The sequence below is a fragment of the Aethalodelphis obliquidens genome, unplaced genomic scaffold (assembly GCF_003676395.1).
Source record: "Aethalodelphis obliquidens isolate GAN/ISIS:26980383/991018 unplaced genomic scaffold, ASM367639v1 scaffold14, whole genome shotgun sequence".
Classification (NCBI taxonomy): Eukaryota; Metazoa; Chordata; class Mammalia; order Artiodactyla; family Delphinidae; genus Aethalodelphis; species Aethalodelphis obliquidens.
Genome location: NW_020837958.1, coordinates 35181115 through 35196213, shown reverse-complemented (window position 1 = coordinate 35196213; position 15099 = coordinate 35181115). Strand labels below are relative to the sequence as shown.

The 15099-nt window shown below is 34.9% G+C and overlaps 1 protein-coding gene across 6 annotated transcripts in view; it reads right to left on the bottom strand.

Moving 5' to 3' along the window:
* The window catches only part of SBF2 (SET binding factor 2), a 459568-nt gene that overhangs the window by 209328 nt on the left and 235141 nt on the right, over positions 1-15099 (bottom strand). For all 6 annotated transcript variants that reach the window (XR_003434541.1, XM_027115413.1, XM_027115415.1 and 3 more), the window contains exons 7-8: positions 1559-1691; positions 195-303 (exon numbers count right to left, since the gene is read on the bottom strand). Coding sequence is in view for 5 of the 6 variants with exons in the window: in XM_027115413.1 (XP_026971214.1) it covers positions 195-303; positions 1559-1691 (242 nt within the window). In the remaining variant the exon portion in view is untranslated. The remainder of the gene's footprint in view (positions 1-194; positions 304-1558; positions 1692-15099) is intronic.

Below are 15099 nucleotides of genomic sequence, written 5' to 3'. Positions count from 1 at the left end.
TTTTGACAACCTAGAGGGGTGGGATAGGGAGGGTGGGAGGGAGACGCAAGAGGGAGGAGACATGGGGATATATGTATATGTATAGCTGATTCACTTTGCTATAAAGCAGAAACTAACACACCACTGTAATGCAATTATACTCCAATAAAGATGTTAAAAAATAAAATAAAATAAAAATAAAGATGAATACTTACAAGCTCATGAACATCAGTTTTAAAGACAGAATGTACTCCAATAATGAAAGGCGTTGGGGAACTCAGAACTTCCAGTAGCTGAGCCGGGAGAATAGGAATATAAGGATAACTGGAAATAATAAAAACATACATGAGATATATTTGTTCTTCGGTAATATAACATACCTTTCTTTCATTTTTATGCTGTGTGAATTTTAGATTACCTATGTTTAGAAATTATCAATAATATTCGCCGGGTTGTTAATATTAAATTCTTGGGGAAAAAAGTTTTTTTAAAAATCTTTATGTGAAAGATATGATCCAATATAACAAGATATAAACTAAACAAGGGCCGCTTCCTTATCCCTTACCCCTAGGCAAGCAGTCTCTTTAGGTTGTTCAAACTTGCTTGAAATAATTTTTCCGTACACAGCAATCTGACATCGGGTGGTAATACTGACTCCCTGATCGGTCCGCTCCCTCAATATTGGTGATGGTTTATTTGTCTATATAAAACAATCATTCAAATTCCATTTTCTATACTTGATTTTTGTATTTAATAAGAATGGCAAGGTACAAAAACAAAGGTTTAGAATGCTCTATTATCCAGGAGTTAAGAAAAGCTCATAGGTTAAAAAAATTTTTTAATAAAATCTGTAGACTGTCTAAATTTTTTCTAGTTTGTATAAACTTAAGTTTCCTAGATATTGTGATTATCAAATTGATAAAAAAGAGTATTAAAATAAAATATTCTACTTACAGCACTCTAAGTCATCACTTGTTTAGGTTGTTTTATTTTTTACTTTTTATATGAAAAATTAACTTCCCTCTCCCCCCGGAAAATAGAGAAAAAAGGAAAATAAAGCCCCATGTATCTAATTCAGTTTTGACAATCACCAATGCATGGCCACATACATATTTCTACCCATTTTTGTTCTCTTCCCTACCATATTGTTTGGAGCAAATCCCAGACATATCATTTATACATACTTTAGTATATATCTGAAAAAGATAAGGGCTCTTTAAAAAATAAAACCATAATACACTATAACCCCTCAAATTAATAATAATTCCTTAACAGTAAATAGACAGTACTATCTTAAGATTTTTATCTCCTACTATATTCAAAGGGAATTAAATGTTGCTGACAATACTATTCAAATTAATTATTTTTTCATGAAATAAATCACCACTCAATAATAGACAACTTGGAAAAGTTCCAAATTCCAGGCTAATTCCTATCAGAATCATGACTCCTACAACAATGTAACTTTGTAACATATGCCCTTGTCATTCAAAACTGTTGTGCTATGATGTTTTGACTGATCATCGATAAGTAATGCATGATTTGGGAATAAATAAAGATACCAAATAAAAACTCTCACCTATATTTAAGAGGAAACATTAATGATTCCAGGGCTCTACAAGCATCACTAAGTCTCTGGAAACTTGCAGAATGGAAGAGAACCTTATTTTCTGTGAGGACTGCACAGAAGAGGCTGAGGACATTCTGAATTCCTGAAAACACAAAGAGCAAATGATTACCAAATGCATTTAATTTTACATGTGCTGCCAACGAAGACTTAGAATGACATGGAATGAAAAAGCCAATATTTTAAAAATCTCTGAAGAAAAATATTTGGTTAAACTATAAATTCCATAGAGCCTAAGGGTATTTCTTTCCCAAACTTTCAGTTTTGTTTGTCTAATCAGTGTAACACTCATTGAATATATTAGTTGTTTGGAAATACACCATTACCTTCTTTTCAACTTAATCTCCAAGGTCTGTACTTAAATTTCTGTTTTAGATCCTTGGCATTGTTCTAATAACATTTTTCCCTTTTAAAGTCCATTTGTCTGATGTTAACATAACCATACCAGTTTTGTTATTGAAATTTTCCTGGTATATCTTTTTTCCACCTTTTTACATCAACCTTTCTCTACTCTTGGAAATAGCACATTGCTGACAACTTTAAAAATCCCCACTAAAATCAACAAGAAAAAAGCAACGTAAGAGAATAATATGAATTTACAATTTACAAAAGAGGAAATCAAAATGATAAACATGAAAAGAAGCTCCAAAACTTCTAATAATCAGAAAAATTCAACCTAATAAATTCATGAGGTATGATATTAAACCTACTACAATATCCAAAATCAAAGCCTGACAATTCTAAGTTTTTATGAGGATGGCAGGGAAAGGAACTATCATACATACTGCTGTGAGGAATATAAAGAAACTTAAGATGCATATACCCTACCATCTAGTTATTACAATAATTTTAGTAATTCCATTATTAGTTATTTATCACAGAAACTCTCTCACATGTACCCAAGAAGATAAGGTACAAAAAGGTACGTTGTAGAGTATTTAAACAATGAAAAAAGTGGGCACATCCTAAATGTAAGAATGAAGAAGAAATTATAGTAAAATCATACTATAAATTAAACTTCCTCTGATTGAAGATGGCAAATGTTGACTGAAACAAAAAACCAAAGTTTTATTATTCAAAATTTATAAAATGAAAAGCAATTATACTCCAATAAAGATTTTTTTAAAAAACCACCAAATTTATAAAATGAAATAATTATTAAAGAAATTTAAATACAATTTTCAAGTGATACGGCTTTTGCGGGTAGGTCTGTAACATTTATACTTGTGAATTTAAGATAGATTAAAACATCACTAAGACTTTTGGGATACCTTTACAGCAGTGAAAATAAGAGAGCTAGTGCTACATATATCAACATGAATAACTCTCCCAAATATAATATCGAGTGAGGAAAGTAAGGTATAAAGTGATGCTATAGAATGACAGCATTTATATATTGTTTAAAACCATACAAAATGCTACTATATATTGTTCTGGTATATACAAACATACAGTCAAAATATAAAGATATATCTGGGACTAAAAAATACCAAATTTGGGATAGTATATAACTCTGGGATGAGAAGGCATACGCAGGAAGTTTCAACTATATCTATGATGCTACAGTTGTTAAACTGGATCATAGATACGTTAAACATTTTTTTTGCGGGGGGGGAATAATTTAAGGCTTACAGAAAAGTTGTAAGAATAGTGCACAGGGCACCCATCTACCCTTCACAATGATTCACCTAATGTTAAAATTTTGCTCCATTTGCTTTAACATTTGTACTTATGTACTAGCATGCCCTGACTCTTTTCTACAAACACACACACATTTTTCTGAGCCATGTGAATGTACACATCACGACCTTTACCCCTAAATACTTCAGTGTGTTTTTTGTAAGAATAAAGATAATGTCTTCCTAACCACAGTATGGTTATCATCCTCAGTAAATTAAACATGTTGCAATACTTGAAGTCTAATCTTACATTTGTATTCCAATTTTGTCCACTGACTCAATGTTATTCTTTGGAGCTTTTCCCCTACCATCAGGATTCATTCTAAGCTCAATATTCCATTTAGCTGTCATGTTTCTTTATTCTCATTCAATATGGAGCATTTCCACAACCTTAAATTTTTCTTTTACTGAGATAAAATTCACATAACATAAAATTAACCATTTCAAAGAGAACGATTTATTCATTTGCTCACTAAACTATCTTGCATCCTAGGAGTAAATCCTACTCAATCATGGTCTATGATCCTTTAACATGTTGAATTTGGTTTGCCAATATTTTGTTGAGGATTTTTTCATCTAAGTTCATCAGGGATGTTGGCTTCTAGTTTCCTTTTCTTGTAGTGTCCAAGTCTGGCTTTGGTATCAGGGTAGTAATGCTGCCCTTTAAAAAGAGTTTGGAAGTGTTCCCACTTCCATTTTTCGGAAGAGTTTTTAATGGACAGGTATTAATTCTTCTTTAAATTTTTGGTTGGATTCACCAGTGAAGCCATGTGGTCCTGGACTTTTTCTTTTGGGAATGTTTTTGTTTACTGATTCAATCTCCTTAGTAATTGTTCTGTTCAGATTTTCTATTTATTATTTCGTTTTGGTAGGTTGTATGTTTCTAGGAATTTATTCATTCTTCTAGTTTACCTAACTGTTGGTGTTTTCACAGTACTCACTTATGATCCCTAGTGTTTCTGTGGTACCAGTTGTCATGTCCCCTCTTTCATACCTGATTTTACTTATTTGAGTATTTTCTCTTTCTTTTCTAAGTCTAGCTAAAGATTTGTCAATTCTACTTATCTTTTTTAAGAAACAGCTGTTAGCTTCATTGATCTTTTCTACTGTCTTTTTTTTTTGCGCTACGCGGGCCTCTCACTGCTGTGGCCTCTCCTGTTGCGGAGCACAGGCTCCGGACGCGCAGGCTCAGTGGCCATGGCTCACGGGCCCAGCCGCTCTGCGGCATGTGGGATCTTCCCGGACCGGGGCACGAACCCGTGTCTCCTGCATTGGCAGGCGGACCCTCAACCACTGCGCCACCAGGGAAGCCCTCTACTGTCTTTTTATTCTCTATTTCATTTATTTTTTGCTCTGATCTTTGTTATTTCCTTCCTTCTACTAACGTCAGGCTTCATTTGTTCTTTTTCTAATTCCCTGGAATGTAAAGTTAGGATATTTGAGATCTTTCTTTTTTCTTAATGTAGATATTTATCACCGTAAACTTCCCTCTTAGATCTGTGTTTGCTGCATCCCGTAAGTTTTGGTGTTTGCTTTTCCATTTTCGTTTGTCTCATGATATTTTTGATGTTTTCATTGACCCACTGGTTGTTCAGGAGCATGTTGTTTCATCTCTATACATTTGTGAATTTACAAGTTTTCTTCTTGACACTGATTTCTAGTTTCACACCATCCTGGTTGAAAAACACACTTGATATGATTTTAATCTTCATAAATGTATTAAGACTTGTTTTGTAGCCTAATATATAATTCATCCTGGAGAATGTTCAATGTGTGCTTGAGAAGAATGTGTATGTATATTTTGTTGCTGTTGGATGGAAGGTTTTGCATATGTCTGTTAGGTCCATCTGCTATAACATGTTGTTTAAGTCCTTACTATTTGCCTTATTGATTTTCTGTTTGGATGATTTATCCATTGTTGAATGTGGGGTACTGAAGTCTTCTACTATTATTGTATTGCTATCAACTTTTCCCTTCAGATCTGTTACTATTTGCTTTATATATTTAAGTACTCTGATGTTGGGTGCATAAATATTTACAGTTGTTATAACCTCTTGATGAACTGACTATTTTATCATTATATAATGACTTTGTCTCTTATTACAGTTTTTGGCTTAAAGTCTATTCTGTCTGATATCAATGTAGCTACCTGTGCTTTTCTTTGGCTTTTATTTGCATGAGATATATTTTTATATAGCTTCACCTTCAGTATATATATATCATGAAAGCTGAAGTGAGTCTTTTTTCTTTTAGGCTCTGGTGAGGACAGCAGTCAGCACCTAGCTCTGTGTTAATTAGAAGCTGTACCCTGTAAAGTATGCAGTCAAACACCTTTTAGGGAAACACTGGGAGAAGGGTATTTTTGCCTGCTCCCTCCGCACTGAGCCTGGAGGGATAACCACAGTAAGTGCTCACACACCCATTAAGAACTGCTTCTTTGTGTTCTATAGTCTTATGGGACTTGTGAACACAAACTCTGTTGGCTTTCAGAGCTAGGAGTTTGAGGGAACCATTCCTCAGGTGGGAGCCTTAAAAGTTGATGTTCAAGATGTGTGGCCCCAACCCTTTGCTCTTCAGGGAGAAGCTGGGCATTGGGGGTTCCCTCTCCATTATTTGGTGCTGTGCAAGGAGTGGGGTTTATGGCAGGAGTGTATCTCCATCATTCCTACCCATTTCAATGTGGGTATTTTCTTAGGAGCCCAAGGTACAGGAGTAACTTAACTAGTTTCTGGATTTCTCTCACAGGGAATTGCTCCATGTGTAGCTCTCTGTGAAAGAGTGAAATTCAGGAGCCTCCTATGTTGCCATCTTGGTCCTGAGTCTCATCTAGCCCTCCTATGACTCTCTCATTACCAGGATTTTCCTGTTAAATTTCTAGCAGGTCTGCCACTAGCCCCAAATAGGATTATAACTTAGACAAGCAGAGTTAGAGTTTTTTCCCTTTCATTTCCTTCTGGATTCAATATTATTTTTCCTGACAATGATGTTGTGGGCTTAAGCTTTCCCCGCTTTTGGCAGCAAAGTTGCTGGTTTTATGACCAGCCCTGCCCTGGCAAAACTATCATTTTCACTGATAGTACTGACATGTGGGAAAGATGGGAGCCACCCCAGGTAAGAATGCTGCAGGTTCCTACTATTCTTATCCAAAGGTCTAGCATGAATAAATGCTTCTGAGTTTGTTGTTTGCTTTTGGTCAATTTCCAGAGCACTGAAATAGTTGTACAATAACTGCACAACAATTTCTGTCTAGTTTCACACTGATTCTTTAGGGAGAGGATTAACTTTTCATACTGCCATAACCAGAATCATTATCCTTGGTGATGTCAATTTTGTTCACCTAAACTTTTGTTTATTGCTATCTAACTTCTCTAATGTATACTTCGTATTTTTCCATGTAACTAATAAGCAATCTGTGTTCAGACACTTTAGACCATGCAAATATCTTGTTCCTCACCAAAATTTCTGCCTAGATTTAGCATCTATTGATAATTACTATCTGACTCAGTCTTTACTATGATGATCATAAAATGCTTTTCCAAATCCAGCACTTCCTCCACATTCACCAGTCAGCACTCAACATTCTGCAATAAGCAGAACCCTCATTTATTCCCCCACTAACCTGCTTATTTATATATCCGTTATCAGTATGGACTCATGGATTTCTTTTTTTTTTTTTGGATTTCTATTCTTTTATTCCAACATTCTATAAGTCATTACTGCCCTTAATTATTTTTGTGCCAATTAAGTCCTAGATTTAGACAGTGGGCACCCCTTTAAACCTAGTTCCTGTGTCCCTGTGACATGAACTCAATTTTTTTTCTTCTTACTTTCTGTCTTGACAAAATAATCCAGGCTCATATTTTACCTACTCTGTCCCTGCTCTGAAGTCAGCCACTTCTCCAAGGAGGCTGGTTCCTTTTTGTGAGGAATGGCATTAAAGATCAAGGATACTGGGGTTTAGGGTAAATGTTAGATCATTTCTTCTAGGGTGTCTTTGTTTCTGGGCTACTTCTGCAGATACAGCAGATACATGCATAAAGACAAACAGACACACACACATATACATATATTTGAGAAATCCTGAGTCCATATCATTACTTTCAATTCCAATCTATTCTCATAGGGTCTCCCCACTGACTCCAATACATATTTGCATGTCCCTTCTTCCACTGAGAACCCTGGATTCTAATAACATAAACACATTTATTCATTTGCTAAATCTTATATATAAACTGCATGATTTTTTCAGCCATTCTAACTCAAAAAAATTACACCAACTAAAAAGGAGTTAATAATTTATTTGCAATTCTCTCCAAAACTGAGGTTATATAGTCAAATACTGTGTTTATAAGTTACTTTGATTAGTTTTTCCTCTTCAGTATGGTTATGTTATTCATTTGAAAGAGAGTGGAGTTTGTTTCTGTATGTTTTCAGTTTTAATTTTTTTTATTTCTTCCCATCATGATTGATCTAATATCATTTTCTGAAGACGTGAGACCTAAATAAGTTTTGAGAAGTCAAAACTACATAAGAAGGTCTACTCAGAGAAGTGTCACTCCTTCCCTGAATTAATAGTATTGTGCCAATATCAATTCCCTGGTTGTTATAATGTACTATGATTACATAAGACATTATTGTTGGGGGAAGGTAGGTGATGCATTCTTGAGAATTCTCTGTACCATTTTAGCAACTTCTCGTGAGTCAAAGCCTTTAAAAATAAAAATTTATATTAAAAAAGTCTGCAGTTGTATTAATTTCCAATGGCTATTATAATAAATTACCACAAACTTAATGGCTTAAAACAACATGAATATATTATCTTAAAGTTCAGGAGGTCAGAAGCCCTACTCTTGGCTTTTCCAGCTTCCAGCACCTGCCCACATTCCTGAGCTCATGGCTCTCTTCTATCGTCAAAGCTGGTAAGGCCGGTTGAGTCTTTGTCCCTTGTGTGATGTCAGAGTACACCACTCTGACACTGACTCTTTTGCTTCCCTCTTCCATCTTTTAAGGACCTTTATGATCACACTGGGCCCACCTAAAGGAGCTGACACTCGAGTTGTATTTTGAAGGATAAGCGGAAGTTAGAGTTAGGGAGACAAGAGCATCAAGGCTTTCAAAGTTGACGGAAGACCATATGCAAAGAAACAGAGGACTGAGGAAGGAAAAGGCACTCAGAGAGACCTACAAGTAGTTTTGCCAAGGGTAGGTTCATGAAGAATTTGTATACCATAGTAAGGAGTCCAAGCTTTTTTCCTGAAGACTCTAGGGAAGAACTTTTCCCTTTCCACTCCCATGTGAACCCTCTGTAATCCCTCACACAAAAGATAATCCATCAGAAAATAAAAGTCATAGCTGGCATCATGTAGTAGTAGATAAACTGTGAAGAAGGAAGGCATGCACTTTTAAGGGACTCTAACCTACTTATATCAGTAAAAACAATCAATTTGTGATATCAAGGGGTGAAATATTGGACTATATTTACTAATAGAGGATTTATGTCTCATGTATTAGAAATGAGTTGGGATAATATTCTAGTGCTTAAAGGGTAAGTTTCTCATTATCCAGAAAATTATTTAATGTAATATAGAATAAAATTTACCTGTGACTAACTGAAGGATTGCTTAAACTTTGTATTTTTAAATATAACATGCTTTCTTCAGCTTTAGATAATTAACAATCTCAAATATTTTAAGAAATTACATCAATGTTTTTATTCCTAACTAGCAACACTTGTTGCTGTGTTCACAGAGTTATTTAGAAATTCATTTTCTTTGAACTACTAGTCATAATCAGCTTTCTAAATAACCTTGAATTGTTTCCTAGTCTTTGGTAGCCAACGTCCATCCAAAGCTACACAATAACAGTGGAGAAAACAATATGAAAAACAAACATTCCAGTGATAATTACTGCTGATTTCACTATAATGGTACATACACATCCTGTTGATTATTTAAATAGTAAAACATTCTGAAAAATTACTTCCTGATCTTAACTTTTCTTTAGGGGTTAAAGTTCTAAAATTCATAGCATCAAACATTAATGAACGTATTTGTTTCCCGTTTTGAAAAAACAACACCCAAAACTTTTCTCCAGAATCCTCCCCTTCTCTGAATAATAACGGTATGTTACACAAATAGAACACTACGTCTCAGCTTTCAAATGGGCAAATTGAGGAACTGAAGGCCATGGTTTTCAAGACAGCCTATATTTCCAAAAGCCTTAAACAATTTACTATAATTCTGTCAATCCACAATGGAGAAAACTTAACAATGGTTATGGCTTAATACAAGTCATGAAAAAGGAGATTTCTCATTCATTCGGTTGTTATTTGTTGAGTAGCTACTATGCACAAGGTATCAGGAATACAATAATGAAGAAAAACAAAATCCCTACCCTCCCAGATTACCTAAAGCTTTATATAGTTTAGTTTTGTAACTACCATTGAGAAGCAATGTTTAATATTTGTTACAAATTCGGTATATTATTTCCAAATATATTATAAATGGAAATCTTCTAAGTAAAAAATAACTAAGAAATGTAACTGAACTGGGCAAGTATGCATGGGTATATTTTAGTGGTTATGAACATGGGCTTATTCCCTTGAACGTGACATGAATTAAATACACTTTACATACTTATAAGTAGAGTTTAGCAATCTGGTAATCTTTAAATACAAGAAGTCATTTAACAAATACTTATGACCACAAAGAATTCAAATCTAAAACTGTATATCTATAGCCCAAGTAACAATCCACAGAAGACCAACTCAAGCAAAACTTCGTAAAAAGGTATAGCACATTTCCTTCCTGTTGAACAACACAATTGGTTCTCTGGGTCAAGGGTAATCACATCAACCCCAAATGGTCCAGATTCCTAGTCTGTGCCTGTTCTGAATGACCAGGTTTTTAAATCTACTTTAATGTTTAAATTTAAGAAGCAGGAAACAAAAGAGGCTTTAGGAGTGGAATAGCAAACAAAGGGAAAGGATAATATAGAGTGAATAACTGGAGAATTAAAGCAAGGAACAAACAGGAAGCAAGTGCCTTGGCAGAACGAACTCTTTTAATTAAAACTTTCTTCTCCACTTTCTTCCCTGCCTCTACTGTTAAACCTTTACCTAGCTGCTGAGATATGCTAAACTCTAGGGATAGATATAAAAAAAATTGAGGCAGGTTTGTAGGAGCTCACAGCTCAGTGAAGATGGCAGGTTGGTTAAAAAACAGTTAACACACAACAGAATAGAGACCTGTAAAAAATGCCACAGAGCACAGAAAAGAGGATAATTTATCCTGCCACCATTTGTAAGTTGCATACTTAATTGTTGGAATAACCATATTTTATAAGAATATTAATCTCTAAAGTGCTCAAAGAGGAACTTCCCTGGTAGTCCATGGTTAAGACTCAGTGCTTCCACTGCAGTGGGCCCACACATTTGATCCCTGGTTGGGGAACTAAGATCCCACATGTTGTGCAGCGCGGGGCCAAAAACAGCAAAATGATATTTTACACAAGAGAACTTTGTGACAATGGTGGATAACAGTTAATAGTTATCTTGCCTCAGACATCTGCGTTCATTAAAGGATAACTCAATTCAAAGACAGAGGTAACTATTTAGTGGTAGCATTTAAACGCCATAAAAGGAAAATGGAGAAGATCGTTTTGAATCAGGATTCTTATGAACTGTCCTCAAATGATATCATGTAGCAAGCACATACTTTATGTGTAATTCTAGCAAGCGTAGTACATTAGTCAACAAGCACTCCATTGGTCAATGACTGTCAGTCTTTGGTATTTTTAAAATGGTTTCCTTTATAAAACTAGCATAAATATTTAATGTTTAATTTTGAAAAGAAAACAATCAATTTCCTGATAACATTCTGACTACTTCTGAATGCTCAAGCTTCATCAAACATCTTACCATTTCATGAAGGCCTGTCATGGCTCTATACCGTTGCTTACGTTCTTCTTTCTGCCTAGAACGTCCTTCTTCCACTTTTCTAGCTAGTAAGAGTTAGCTCTTAGTATCTCTATTACTGCACTAATTATACTGTACTGTAATTTTAAAAATGTATCTGTTTCTCCACTAGGCTAAAAGTATTATCTGGGATAAGGGCTGAGGTTGTTTCATCTTTATATCCTTAGTGACTAGCACAGGACCTGGCACATGGCAATGGTTTTGTAAACATCCGATGAGAAAAATATACTCCTGCAGATAGGCATTATAGAAAGTTTATTCTTTGTGCTATTTATTACCAAAACGTAAATTGAACAGTCTTCCCTAGAAATTTTAGGACTCTGTAATAAAGCAGACATGGTAAGAAGTTTCTTCAGAAAAGTGCTCCAGAACAGACTAGTGAGAAGATTTGTTTCAAATCCCCAAGACAAACAGTTGACATCTCAACTGCCAAAAAATGATAGATTTCCCTGGTGGTGCAATGGTTAAGAATCCGCTTGCCAATGCAGGGGACGTAGGTTTGATCCCTGGTCCAGGAAGATCCCACATGCCGCGGAGCAACTAAGCCAGTGTACCACAACTGCTGAGCCTGCGCTCTGGAGCCCGCGAGCGACAACTACTGAGCACAGATGCCACAATTACTGAGCCCACGCGCCGCAATAAGAAGCCCGTGCACCATAACGAAGAGTAGGCCCACTCGCCGCAACTAGAGAAAGCCCGCGCGCAGCAACAAAGACCCAGCACAGCCCTAAATAAATAAATAAATTTATAAACGGTCAAAAAGTGATTAATCATAAATATAGTTACAGTAAAACACTACATTTCCTATTTCCTTCTTTCCCACCTAGAGCACAATATGCCATTTATAGTAACGGTCTAAACTCTTGTGCCCGCAAATTCTCCAACTACCATTTTTTCTTTTTTTTAATTTTAAAAATTAATTAATTTTCGGTCACATTGGGTCTTCGTTGCTGCGTGCGGGCTTTCTCTCTCTTCATTGCTGTGTGCGAGCGGGGGCTACCCTTCATTGTGGTGCACAGGCTTCTCATTGCGGTGGCTTCTCTTGTTGCAGAGCATGGGCTCTAGGTGCGCAGGCTTCAGTAGCTGTGGCTCACGGGTTCCAGAGTGCAGGCTCAGTAGTTGTGACGCACAGGCTTAGTTGCTGCGCAGCATGTGTGATCTTCCCAGACCAGGGCTCGAACCCGTGTCCCCTGCATTGGCAGGTGGATTCCTAACCACTGCGCCATCAGGGAAGTCCCTCCAACTACCTTTTAAACTACATGTATTGAGAAAGAAAACGGCTACTTCAGTTTTTTCCATTATAACTGAGAATAAGACTAAAACAACTAATAATGCTATATGAATAATCTAGGAAAACTAATGAAAATAGTAATATGATCCAAGACACTAGATTTTGATCATTTAAGGAAAAAGAACAAAAATCATTCTACAACTGATGCACTCATCATGTGGTTCATAAATTTACCGATCAACATATTCTTCTTAAAGGTGTTACCTTTAAAGAGAACCATTTTCCACAACCTAAGCCTTCATTCTTTCCTCTGACATCTTTCTTCTATTTCAGGAACATAAATTATTTTTGATACTCTTATAAAAGTTAATGTCACTTTAAGAATAATTATATAGCATTACAAACAGAAGCTTTTCCAGAGGAAGACAAAAGAGAGAATGCCAGAAGTTTTCCATTAAAATATTTAAAAGCAGAAATAACTTTCTAAATAGCAAGTTATGGTTACAATCAACATTTTAAGGATATTTATGTAAAAAGGAAAAATTATGTTTATAAGATAAACTGAAGAAAAACTCTAGCTATTTTAATAATTTTTAAAAATCTATATTTAGTATTAGATATAATACACAGAAATATTGACTCAATAATTGCTAATGAAAAACTGACTAAATATGGGTGAGCAAAAAGAAAGTATGCATATAAAAAAGTTTATACCAAGATGGAATCATGAGGAAATAAAAATCTTGATCAGAGCAATAATGAATAAGGAGATTGAAACGGTAATCAAAACCTCCCAACAATGAAAAGTTCTGGACCAGATGGTTTCACTGGTGAATTCTACCAAACACTTAGAGAAGAATTAATACCAATTCTTCTCAAACTCTTCCAAAAAACTGAAGAGGAAGGAACACTCCCTAAGGCCAGAATTACCCTAATAATAAAGCCATGTAAGGACTCTGTAAGAAAAGAAAACTGCAGGCCAATATTACTGATTAACATAGACACGAAAATTCTCAATAAAACACCAGCAAAATAAATTCAGCACATTAAAAGGATCATATACAATGGTCAAGTGGAATTTACTCCCAGAATGTAAGGAGAGTTCAACATATACAAATCCATCAACGTGATATACCACACTAATGAAATTAAAGATTAAAAAAATCCTATGATTATCTCAACAGACGCAGAAAAAACATCTGATTGAACATTCTTTCATGATAAAAACTCTCAACAAATTGGGTATGGAAAAAACATACCCCAACATAATAAATGCCACATATGACAAGCCCACAGCTAACATCTTATTGAATATTTAACAGTGAAAGCATGAAAGCTTTCCTGCTAAAATCAGGAACAGGACAAGCTGCCCACTCCTCTTCAACACAGTACCGGAAGTCCTAGCCAGAGCAATTAGGGAAGAAAACGAAATAGAAAGCATCCAAATCCGAATGGAAGAAGTAAAACTGTCTCCATTTGCAGATGATATGATCTTATATATAGAAAATCCCAAAGACTCCACCAAAGAGTTGTTAGAACTAATAAACAAATTCAGTAAAGTTACAGGATATAAAATCAACATACAAAAACCAGTTGCATTTCTATATACTAACAATGAACTATCTGAAAAAGAACTACAATAATCCCATTTACAGTAGCATCAAAATGAATAAAATACTTAGGAATAAATTTAACCAAGGAGGTAAAAGATCTGTACATTGAAAACTATGACACTTTGATGAAAGAAACTGAAGAAGACACAAATAAATTGAAATATATCCCATATTCATAAATCAGAAGAATTAACATTGTTGAAATATCCACACTACCTCAAACCACCTATGGATTCAAGGCAATCAAAATAATTATATTTTTCATAGACATAGAAAAAAAATCAGTCCTAAAATTCATATAAGTCCCTAGATAGCCAAAGGGATCCTGAGAAAGAAGAACAGAGCTAGAGGTTTCACAATTCTTGATTTTAAACTATATTACAAGGCTACAATAATCAAAAAGTATAGTATTGGCATAAAAACAGACACATAGATCAATGGAATAGAATTGAAAGTGTAGAAGAAGCTCACACTTATGCAGTCAACTAATATTTGACAAAGAAGCCAAAAATATTCAATGAGGAAAGGACAATCTCTTCAACAAGTGATGCTGGAAAAATTGGATATTCGTGCACAAAAGAATGAAATTGGACCCCTAACTCACACCATTCACAAAAAATAACATGAAGTGTATTAAATAATAAAAGAACCAAAACTATAAAACTACTAAAGGAAACAGGGAAAAATCTTCTTGATATTGGTCTTGGCAATGATTTTTTGGATGTGACACCCAAAGCTCAAGCAGCAAAAGCAAAAATAAACACGTGGGACTACACCAACTAAAAAGTTTCTGAACAGCAAAAGAAACTATCAGCAAAACGAAAAGGCAGTCTACAGAATAGGAGAAATTACATGCAAACCATCTATTTGATAAGATATTAATATCTAAAATATATCAGGAACTCATACAACTCAATACCAAAAAGAAAAAAAAAAGATTAAAAAATGGGCAAAGGACTTGAATAGATGTTTTTCCAAAGAAGATATACAAATGC